At 36.7% G+C, this 12,328-nt stretch overlaps 1 protein-coding gene and 1 long non-coding RNA gene across 2 annotated transcripts in view; one reads left to right on the top strand and one right to left on the bottom strand.

Annotated features, from left to right (window-relative positions):
- Positions 1–12,328, top strand: part of LOC122521845 — a 37,640-nt gene that overhangs the window by 20,285 nt on the left and 5,027 nt on the right. The window lies entirely within an intron of this gene.
- LOC122521843 (retinal homeobox protein Rx1-like) overlaps positions 9,193–12,328 on the bottom strand; it is a 42,580-nt gene continuing 39,444 nt past the window's right edge. The window contains exons 3-5 of the mRNA XM_043642547.1: positions 12,060–12,157; positions 11,230–11,408; positions 9,193–10,494 (exon numbers count right to left, since the gene is read on the bottom strand). Coding sequence (XP_043498482.1) covers positions 10,331–10,494; positions 11,230–11,408; positions 12,060–12,157 — 441 coding nt within the window. The 3' untranslated portion in view covers positions 9,193–10,330. The remainder of the gene's footprint in view (positions 10,495–11,229; positions 11,409–12,059; positions 12,158–12,328) is intronic.

Genomic DNA, 12,328 nt, shown 5'->3' with positions numbered 1-12,328 from the left:
ATTATTATACTAGAAGGTATTGCCTATACAATGATCCTCGGTTGTGAAAAAAAATTGAAATTTAACAAAATGGCAGACTGAAAAAAAATGTCGAATTTTGCTCAAAAATTAAATGATTTTTGGCCCGCCAAAATTACATTTTTCATACAATCGAAAAACTGGAGGGTCATTGTACAGAGAAACAGATACAAAAGAAGCAGAAAAAAAATCAAAGCGATCGGATGATTTGTCTTCGAGTTATAACTCCAGCTAATTTGAAAAATGTAGTTTTGAGAGAAATGCATTTAAAGATAAAATGATTGATTTGTAATCTCTGTACTTCTTTAGAAGGCTGTAACTTTAAAACTATTTGAAATTTTAGTATGTTATTTTTAAAGATATAAACTATCAAAATATGCAAGAAAAAAAAATCGATTTTTTCAAAATTTCACACTAGGTGTGCCGCTTAAGAATTTGCGTGGCACTCAACGTGTTCAATTTCTGCCTTCACATTATATCAACATGCTTACGTTTCTTTCTTTTTTGTTCGGCCAAATTGGTGGTTTACACAGAACGCATTCATGCGGCGGTAGTCCGCAAAGGGTTCAAATGATATTCGTTTTGACGTTTATCGGCTCATATTGTGAGAAACGAAATCATAAGTCGAAATTCGATTCTCGAATAATTTTATCAATGATTCCATCGACATTGCACGTAATCTCTTGCGTGTAAGAGTATTTGTAGCAGTTTAGGATATTCAAAGAGCGGGTGAGAGGTGTCCATCGTTCAATGGCAAAACAACGTTTGTCGAATGAAATGAGAATCGTTCGGCGCATCGATGTTCTATATATATACATATGTATATATCTATATGTATATATATTTTCTAATAATTGATATAAATCCGACCGTCGATTACGTTCCACCGAACGGCGAGTGGCTAACCAACGGTTTAATGAAATTCTATACAGCCTCGTGAACCGCAATCGCGCATACAGTTTCAAATCAACCGAATTAATATGTTACTAATTGTAAATATCAGGAATGTTGTGGACGCCGAAAGGATGACGCTATTATGTACTCACGTGTATATATATACACAATATATATATATATATACATATATACATACATACATACATATATAAATATATACATATATACATATTTGCTGCGATTTCATGAAAGTGGAATCGCGGACAAACGCGTTACGCTATATGAAAATCATTATAAGCATGTACCGATCATTATAACATGTAAGTGCTATTAATTTTGCGTATCAATCGTCTTTGTAAAATATATTATATTTGAACTTTCAAATATATTAATGAAAATTTACGTGTGCTCTAATTTTATAAAAATTAAAATTTCATTATTAACATTAAACATTTTTATATTTCTTAATATAATTTTCAATTTTAATAATAATATAATATTTAATCACAACGGCCTAATCAACGTTAGATTATTAGTTCTCACCAGATCGTTAAAGTCAAGTAACGTTCGAAAAAAACAAAACATAAAAATAAAAAATGTATGCTATTGACTTTAAAAGGGCGGTAAAAAGATACTACCTCTTTGATAATATTAAATAGGTGTGAGAAAGTCTTCGTACAGAAGTGACTCGACCCGCAAAAGGAAGAATAAAAAGACATAAAAATAAAATATTAATTTGATACATTTTAGTATAATGATAATAGAAAAAATATGATGATCTGTGATAAATTTTACAAATTTTTAAAAATCTACTCTAGTTTCAAAAATTTGAAGGTAGAAAAGAATTTCATTCTTCGATGAAATTGATTACCACCAATTTTCTCTAAGTAGCTTATATCGATATTATAGAAGTTCTATTTTATCGACAAGTAGTTAATAAATATCTTCGGTGGTACATCTTTTATCGATTTTTTACCGACCGAGAAGAAAAACTATACTCAATACTTACGTTTCTCACCATCGTACAGCAGCAGCTGATACGTCTACGCGTCCAAAAATGTTGCGATGGAAATGACTTTTGAACTGTGCAACAAAAAAAATTACTATCATTAAAATATTATAAATAATAGAAATTATGTTGACAATAATTTTAATAAATACCAATAAAGCAAAAGGAAAAAAAAAAAGAAATTTTTAAATCATAACCATGCAAATATAAAAATAAAAAGTATGAATGTCGAATGAAAGATTCGTCGGTTAAATAAATCAATAGATTATTATTTCTTTGTCGAGTAACTTTTTATTATAGCAAGGGGATAAAAAAAAGTAGATCGAGAACTGGGATATTAGATTTTGATTTGATAAGAGAAAGGTTCACTCTGCCGTAACTCTCTCGCTTCTTGATGTCTCGGGATTGCGATACCTGTATCTGGTGCAGTGCACTGTTATAATTACGGAGTAGCAATCAATTAGTACACCAATCATGCGTTGATTAAGGGGTCGATTGGAATGTAATGGGGCCGTAGGTGGTCAGTGATAATTAACGTTCGTGGAAACCGGTCCATGCGTACTGCGTAAAATCAAATACTGTCCACCCTTCCTACAGGAGCACCAGGAAACGAAATATTCGGCGTGCGGCGAATGCGATGCCGGCATTCCCACTACCACTACCACTACTACTACCATCACCACCACCACCACCATCACCACCACCTACCCCGTTTACGTTTTCCAGCATCTATTCCAAGCTACCCCTTGCGTCCTTCATTCTGATCGTCGTCTACCCATCTCCACGAATATTAACCTATTTTCCAAACTCGCCGCGAAACTGTGGAAATGCGTTGGACCACCTAACAATGACATTTTCTTTCGATAACCATCCCCTATTAATAGAAGATAAAGGCAATTTTAACCAAATCGAATTGTTTCTCAAATTCGCACCTTTTTTCCTATCTACAACCATACCTGTACACATACGTTCTCTCTCTTGTATCAAATTCGACCAGTAAAAACTACAACAACTTGTCGCGTTTCTATCTCGCCTATACAAAATTCGTATCACGTTGATATTAAAAGTATTCACGAATTTCGCTTAATTAGTTACATGTATACTCATATAATACCTTTCTCTTTCTCTCTTTCTCTCTCTCTCTCTCTCTATCTCTATCTCATATATAGTTATCTATATAGAGATAGATATATTTGTATGGTTGTATGCGAATACGTTGCTAACGTGATGGATACAGACAGACGGACGTACACATGAACACTAGCCGGTCAACTTTTAACGGGCAGTGAAGGAGAGGGGGTTGGGGTGTTCGTCGGCGGGCGGGGGGAGGGAGGGAGGTCGAGAGAGGGTGCATTTTATTTTTATGCCGAACTACCTTTGAAATGCAAATCGATTGTTGGCCGAGCCCCTGCAAAAAACCGGGCAATTAGCGGCAAAAACAATCCTGGCGTATTTGCACGGGTACTCATTTCGGAACTCCTCCGTCCTCCCTCTCGCCGATTCGACGCCGCCATCGTTGCCCACCCTCTCCCCCTCCTCTCCCCCCTCCTCGCCACTCGTTACCTCTTTCTCTCTCTTTTCCCCTCTCTCTCTCTCGGTCTTTTTCTGTCTTCGTTTAACGCGTCACGCTCGAAAGTTGCTCTTCGATGCAGATATTCGTTTCGCCGATTTTTTCCAATTACGAATGCGCATCTCGCTCGCGAAATTGTTTAATTAACGCTCGATCGACGCCGGCCTTTTCGCACCGTCGCGACGCTCCCTTTCAATCCTATCCCAACCCTCCTCTCTCTCTCTCTCACTCTCTCTCTCTCTCTCTCTTTTTTATACCATCACCAACGCTTTACTTTGTTGTTAGCCCGCTCGTGGTTCGAGGCGCAGCCTTTGCTATTTGCCTTCCGCCTTCCGTGCAAGATAAAAAATGTAATAAAGCAAGAGAGAGAGAGAGAGAGAGAGTCGAATCGAATGATATTTATCGAACGATAGCCAATTCACGTCTGATGTTACGCTCGAAGTAACGTCCTTCTGATGCGAATCCTCGATGAATACTCCTATCTGCGATTTGCCGTGTTACTAACTTTTACATTCCACGACTATCCCCCTTTCTACTCCCCACCCTTAGCTCGTTCAGCACAGATCCTCGTTACTTTACGTGATTTAATTTCTCATCAACATGTTCAATGATATATGGATAATAAATAATAATAATTCGTTGTACGTTAAGTTGTAACAAAAAATGAAATACAACGGCACCCTTTTTGTCGGTCGCATAAATGCATATGAATTTGTTCGGACGTTGATAATGAAACGTTTAACGAGATTTGCAGAAGCAAAAAAGGAAGTCAAACGTAAAGAGGGAAGAAGGGAAAGGAACGGAGAAAAAAGAGAAAGAGAGATAGAGGGAGATAAAGAAAGAGAAAGAAAAACTGGTAGTTCTCAGTTTCAACGGTGTGCCATTGATGTCAACGTCAATTTGCGGGCCGACGCGTTTAAACGTTTTCATTGTTCGTCTTCCAACGGTGTGCGGAAAAGCGAGGAAGAGAAGCAGCGACAGCAGTAGCAGCAGCAGTGCAACCTTTTCGTGGAAGAGAGGAACTAGAATGGGCTGAACACACGAGGCCGTCGTTCACCTACGTTAACGCGACGTTCGTAGGTATCAAAAAGAGAGAGAAAGAGAGAGAGAGAGAGAGAGAGAGAAAAGAGAATTAGAGAAAATGAGTAAAAGAGATATATATAGAATGTGTGTGTGAGAGAGAGAAAGAAGGAAGGAGAGAAAATGACCAATTATCTTGCTCGAAGAGTAGCCGCCGCAGCCGCCACTGAGGTATATACCTATTACATTAATCAGCCTGAAAAAACGAAATTTTCCCCAAGCGTATTTTCGCGTTAGGGGGTAACCGCGACTTTCATTTAACTTACCTAGAGGTAGATAAACTACCTCGTAACTCGGTGCCCTGCCTCTCCACTTACCGGCCCCCTTTTTTTTTTCCCGATACTTTTTCTACTTCGCTCACTCTCCCTTTCTCTCTTTCTCCCTCTTTCACTCTATCTATCTAACTAACATCCCGCCGGCTACTACATCCTCGTTTTACTTTATGTCTAACGAGAAAAAAAGGGTAGTAAAAGAGAGAGAGAGAGAGAGAGAGACCATCCACGTTCACTTTGTTCTCAATTGTCTCCCTACCCTTTTTCATCCCTCTATCTCTTTCTTTCTTTCTATCTTTCTTTCTTTCTCTAACCGTGCCGTCAGCCATTTTATTTTTTCCCTTCTTTATCAGCCAGAGAAAAACCTCCTCTGTTCGCGTTTCTCTTGAAAGAACGAGTAGCTTTGCTCGGTGGTTGTGGTGGTGGTGCTGGTAGATAAGAGAGAGAGAGAGAGGAAGAGAAAGAGGAGGGATGACGAAGAGAGAGAGTGAAAGGGTGAGAAGAAGAGGGTGCCGGGAGAGACGCACGGTTATTTTAATGAGAATCCGGCCGCGCGTTTGTGGCGCCATCTCCGTCGGCTGCCACGTCTAATGAACGCCCGTGCAAATATTATTTCTGCTTATGTACTCGCCAACTTAGTACGACTTTGGCCGCTCTCTAATTAATAATGCTAAACAGAAGGTCGACTCACACCCTCTTCCCCTAGCCCTCCCGCTTCTCACTCAATCTCTCTTTATCTGTATCTATCTATCTATCTATCTATCTATCTATTTACCAATATCATGCTGCTTTTGCGAGATCTCTAAATCGCTGACGACGGTATATGATACGTATGCTATAGAAGATTATTAAAAAGGATGGTTAAACGTAAGGGGATGATGATTATGTTTTTCCCTATGGCTTTATCGCTCTCCTCGTGCTTCAATGTTTTTTCTCAAGACAATCACATGAGAAACGATTGAGAAGAAAAATACTTACTTACTTAGTAGGACAAGGACGAATATTATTCTTCATTTTCTTTTTCATTACTTTTATCTTAATTTGTTTTTTCTTTCTGTTTCATTTTTATTTTAATTCTTTTTTTATTAGGAATAAGAGTCCTTCGGAGTGTTTGATAGTTCGTAAGTCATCTTAGGGAGAATGTGTTCGGAATACAAGAAGTTGATAGAAAGAGAGGGATTTGGTTTTTGTACGATGTAGTCTAGATGACGAGCAAACGTTTAATGAATATTCTCGTCGTTAAACGTATATGTAAGACGACGTAAGATAGAAAGAGAGAGTAGGGGAGAGAGGGAAACGGAGAGAGAGAGAGAGAGAAAGAGAGAGATAGGAGTTAAAGTATATTCTCAAGCGGTTCGACGAATTCCTACTGTTACCACTGTTTGCGGATTCCGCACGGTTGCTCCGGAGTTTCATTGATCTCGTTGCTTTCTCGGAGCGAGCTTATTCGAGTCCTTCGTTGGTTCTTTACTTTGTCGGGGCAATAAAGTTAGGCGAGCAGCGTTATTAGACAGATATTTCGTCCAGAGGTAGATCCTTCTCTTCCTTCTTCTCTACTCCTCCTCTTCCTACTTCTCCTCCTACTCCTCCTATTCCTCTTACTCCTCCAGGCCAAAACAAATTTAATAAAGTCACTATTTCCGTGCCAATTTCGAGCCTTAACTGTTCGTGTGTCACCTTCAATCTCGATACTCGACGTTTAAGCTGATATGCATGTTAACGACCGGCTAATTCGGTCAAATTGATCGTAAAACGCCGTTGACCATCGCGCTCCGATGGATTTTATTCATGGAACCTTGATTAACGTTGGAACGATATCTCTCCCTCGTATTTCCACGGTTTACTACGTGCTAACGCGCCAACTCGAATTATTTCTACTTTTTTTTTTTTGCTTTCTTTTTTGCTTTTTTCTTTTTTTTCTTTATATATCATAGTTAGCGACGATTACTCGTTTAGGGTAGTAATGAAACTTTCGATATCTACGTATTACCTTTTTCGATGACCCACTATCCTATCTTGCCTTATTCCTCTTCCCGTTTCTATCTTTTTCCATCTCTAAAAAAAAAATTCTCCCACTATCCTATCTTGTCCTATTCCTATTCCTATTCTCATTGTTAACTTATTGAAAAAAAGAAAAAAAGAAAAATCTTTCCAGTTGGAGAAAATCATTGATCGCAAAGTTGGCGTATTGTGGAGAAAGGTAAGGAAAAAAAGTGAAGTAGAAAAAGGAAAGTTCGTTGAAAGGGGTTTTTGATCGAATTCCTCAGGAATTCGCGCGCTGAAGAAGTTTTGTTAGGTTTTGCTAGAGAAATTCGTTTCTTCCTTTCTTACTTTCTCGTCAAACTATATATCACCGTCGGCTTAGCACTTTGCTCTCGGTATTATTAGTCTTTGGAGTTAGGGAGTACGCATGGACTCGAATCTCCAGGCTCGCTCGCATGGTTAACTTTGGCAAACAGGAATTACCATTTTATTGGGTGAGTTCTGGCGCCCTCTTAGCCAGCCAGCCAGCCAGCCCAGCCAGCCAGCCAGCCATCCAGCCATCCAGCCAGCCAGCCCTTCCTATCCTCCGCCCCCTTGGCGTACTTCACAGCGACCCCTAAACGCGACGATTGGAATACCTAATCGTTCAGGGACCATTCAGCACCCATTGTTCCACCGACCAGCAGCCGTTGTTGGTGCTGTTAACGTCGAATCCTTTCACGCTCTGACGCTAATGCTTTTCTTTTCTTTTCTTTCCTTTTCTTTTCTTTTCTTCTTATTCTATTTTTTTGTTTTTATTTTTCTTTTTTGTTTTATTATTCTTTTCTCACGAAAGACGACTACTCCTATCCGAGTGTTAATCATCACGAGCTAACACGCACGAATTACCGATCTTCGATATTCGTGCTAGGATTAACGATGATGGACATCGGCTAACTTTTTATTGAAATTTTTTTCTAAATCTATCGTTTAAGATAATAAAAATCGTTGAATTGAAATTAGTATATTCGTAGTATGTCGTGAAATATTTACGTGCAATCCTGACGGCAACTTTGAGATTCTATTTTTAAATATTAACTAATTATTTTACTAAATACTAATCGAAAATCGTGAAAATAGAAATGTTAAATTTTAATACCATTCATCGTGTTGAAAAATGTCATTACTATGTATCGCGTTAAAAAAATAAATCTAGCTAATGAAAATTTATAAATACTTGTTTTTTTTCTTTTTCAAAAAATTATTGCGAATTAAATTAAAAAGGGATTAGGAATATGTTCATGTGGAGTCATTCACAGGACACATCTATCTTACACATCCTGACGGGTTATGGTTTTGTTTTTTTGTCTTTTTTTTTTTTTACTACGTTATCAACGCTTGCACTTTTATTTTCTCTAAAAGGGGATATTCTTCCTCGAACGACGTTGAATATGATTAAATATGTACATCAAATTTTTATTTTATCACGAGAGCAGGTAATATATACAAACAGACGTTTTCTGGAATGATTTAGGGTGGATGTAAGGTGGGTGGTTTTAGTTTATCTACGTTTGATGATCATCGGACGCGTAGAGATTGACGGAGATCGATCGATGAAATTTTCAAACACAAAATTAAAATTCGAAAAAATTGATTTTTCGAATTTATCCAATCGAATCGAACAATTGTTTCTTTTCTTACTTTATTTTTTTGTAACTTTTCATACGACCGATCTCCTTTTCTTTCAAAAGCTTTTCGAATTTACATTCCTCTTATAATGACTCTACGCATAATATGCACAATCCTCCTCCTCCTCCTCCTCCTCTTCCTCCTTCTCCTTGTCCTTCCCCTTCTTCTTTTTCTTCTTCTTCCTCTTCTTTTTTTTCTTTTTATTTATTTCTTCTTTTTTTTTTTGGTTTTTAATCATTAATTACTTTTTTTCTTCTTAACGTACTAATACTGCAGAATATTGTTTATGTCAAAATGTTATTCCACCGATCGTCCTCTTCGTCATTTCTTTTTTTACGAAGCTATTACTCGCTACACAAGAGAGTTAATTTCTAATCTTTTTTCTAATCCTTTAAACGGCGGGTACGCCCCTTTTTGGACGATTAGGACAACGTCGGGACGTACGTGAGTGTTACTGCTGGCAGCCTAAAATACCATCGGAAGATTTTACTTTGTTTTTTTGTTTTTTTTTTTTCTTTAACCACTACACGAGCGACTTTTTCATTGATCGAATTGTAATTAAATGACGAAAATCATTCGTATAATTTTTAAACGATTCCTGTTAAAATTCATTGAAGAAAAAAGATCGATGAGAATGTCAGTCTCTCGTAATTTTTTTTGTTTGTTTATCTCCGTCTTATCTCTTTCTCTCTCTCTCTCTCTCTCTCACTCCCTCTCATTCTCGCTCACTCTCTCATTTCTAATACACTCGCGATTCTTCCTCTTAAAAATCAAAATAGAGAAATACATACATAAATTTCTAGTTAGAATTCGGGTTAAGTGTTAATTTAATTTTCTTATACACACGTGACAATTGATCGTACACGTTCGTATGATTGTCACAAACAACACTTCACCGATATAAATCGATCGACCGAGAGGATAAACATATTATCTTCAATTATTTATCATTTTTTTCTTTTCATTCCTTTTCTTTCACACGAAAGAAATATACATACAAATACATACGCGTATGCAATTCATTCAAATCCACGATCTAACTTGCTAAACTTGCACGATTTGTTGAAAAGTTTCAAGTCACCCCGTAGTTTTCATCACTCACCCACACACATGCTCATAAAAGATCACTCATTTTATTAAACGCTGCTTATCTCGTCGAATGAACATTCGTCGTGGTCGTCTCTCTCATTGATATTGCACATCATCGTGGAATACGATAAACACGCTTTTATATTTCATTGTCTCATTGAAATACCTACGTAAAATGCCATTATTGTTTTCGATAATCATGTCTCAATGATGCAATCGAATAACTTGAATCCATTCATTTGCGTTAATTAATTTTGTTGTTGTTAAACTTTACTTCGATTACTTCGTCGATCGGTTGGGATCTTTTTGTTTTTCTGTTTGTTTTCTTTTCTTTTTTTTTGTTTTTGGACGAACAACGAAAGCAGGTACTAACTTCCTTCTTTCATAATTTCTTTTTTTTTCCGTTCCTTTTCTTTTTTCTTTTTTTTTTTTGTTGTCTTACACCTCGATTATAAAAGTTTTTTCTAAAACCGGGTCGAACGGATTCGTGGATTCCTTTTGTCGTTTTCGGTAAAAACCGTTTTTTCACGAACATCCAAACGCAAGTTCATTCATTAATGTTTCTTATTAATAAAACCCAAGAACAAGATGATGGAAAGCTGGACGATAAGTGATAAATTCCAATGAAGAAATATACTCGTAGTCTTCGTTCCTGTTCCTGACGACAACAGCAAAGATGATGAATTCGGCATCAACTTTGTCGGCTGGTAAATTCGATTATCTTCTCGAATCTAACGTTAAACTTCAGACCATTTGAAGTCCCTTGGTGATGCTTTCGACGTGTTCCTTGGCTCGCATTCTTAATGCTTGGATGCTGCTCGTACGGGGATCGTGACCCGGAGGACTCGGAGGTGGTGGTTGGACGTGACTACCACCTCCTATGCTCGCCATTCCACCTCCCAATGTTCCTGCAGACAATTCAACATTTTTTTCGTCTTCTTCAATTCATATTTATTTGTTCAACAAAAATATCTACTTATCTATCATCTCTCGGCAATTTTATTGATCTTTCTTTTGATTATAGAATTTGTATTAACTTCGAAATTAATCTCTTCAAGAGAGAGAGACCGACTATTTATTATTTTATTTTATTTCGAATAATATATTTATCTTATTTAAACAGGGATTTATTTTCTGGTCGGAAAATTTATAAAGAGAGTTTCATATCGTATCGGAGAGGCCCTTGAAAAGATTAATAAGTAATATTTTTTTCTTTATTATTAATACTAAATGTACAACATTTTCATATTTACAATTAAAATTCTAAATTCAATATTATCAATTGTATCAATATTATTTCATTATTATCCGCATAGAATAAAAATAAAATGTTGTAATAAATGACAATTAATAATCTAAATAACATATATCGAGATACGAAAAACGTGTTTAGCATTAATTGTACGTACGATGAATAATAAGAAAAGTAAAATGAACGTACCGAGTTATTTAGAAGTTGAAAGATCAATCAGTCCAGTCGAAAGATGTATCTTTATTCGTTCTTTGGTTTTTATATTAGAGATTGAATATATGAGGAGGAAAGATATTGGTATAATCTTTCGTTTAAAATTGTTCCAATCGAAATCCGATGGAGACGAATTTGCTTGGACTCGATAGCAAGTGTCTCGATAGGTTCGACGTACCTGGGACCGCATTAGCCACAGCAGCAACGTTCGGAGGAGAGGGCAATCGTCTCGGGGAGGTTAAATAACTTGGATATCCTGTGTGCGGTGCTGCCAGGAATCCTGGTAGTGCGCTCAAAAGTCCTGGCGGTGCGAGCCAAGGATCTCCAGGTAATCCAAGAGTCGTTCCACCGACGTTTCTACCAGACACAAACCATGGATATATTTATGATTATTCCTTTTTACTTAACTTCAAAACTCGGTCAGCTAACTTTCGTGACTTCGAGGAATATATAATCGTAGTATCAAATGTAGATTGCTGGTTTATCTCTATCTTTTTCTTCTTCTCTCTCTCTCTCTATCTCTCTCTCTCTCTCTTTCTCTGTCTTTCTAATTAACTCAGAAGTCGTTAAACTCGTGAGAGGGAGAGAGAAAGAGATAGATAGATCGATAAAACTTCGTAAAAGACAATTTGTTATGACAGCGTTTATTATTGTCCACGTTTTAATTAATACATTTCACTCAGAGAAAGAAAGAGAGAGAGGGAGAGTGAGTGAGAGAGATAGAATCACAGCTTTTATGGTTAACTAAATTATACAACTTTATTTATACCTAGGTAAAAATGCTAAATCTTTCGGTTAACTTTTCTTTATTTCACCGTTTATTAATTTAAGACGACGCTCAAACTATGTCGTTTATTAAATCCGAATTTCTGATTAATTAATTGACGCCGTCGCGAATAAATCTTCGATTACGTGAGATGCATATAATTTTCAATAAAATTTCTCGTTTACAAATGTATCATCCGTAGTAAAAAAAAAAAAAAAAGAAGAAAACGTTGAAAATCATACCTCATGTTAGCGGCATGATGATATTCGCTTAGACCAAGTCTGGCAGCTTCCATTTTTTCTTGCCTGCGCCATTTGGCTCGTCTATTTTGAAACCACACCTGGAACATTAGAAAATAAAAAGCAAAAATTAAAGGAAAAATGAATATTGAAACAAAAGTTTCGAATAAATGACGAATTAACGTATATAAATAAATTGCGAGTAAGTATTTTAACTCTTATATATTTTTTTTCTTCTCTCTTCTTAATTAACACTCTTCACTAGCAATGAA

This window comes from Polistes fuscatus, unplaced genomic scaffold, assembly GCF_010416935.1.
Source record: "Polistes fuscatus isolate 324 unplaced genomic scaffold, CU_Pfus_HIC Scaffold5, whole genome shotgun sequence".
NCBI lineage: Eukaryota > Metazoa > Arthropoda > Insecta > Hymenoptera > Vespidae > Polistes > Polistes fuscatus.
Note: the sequence above shows the minus strand (reverse complement) of the source record. Positions and strands in the feature narration are given on the sequence as shown.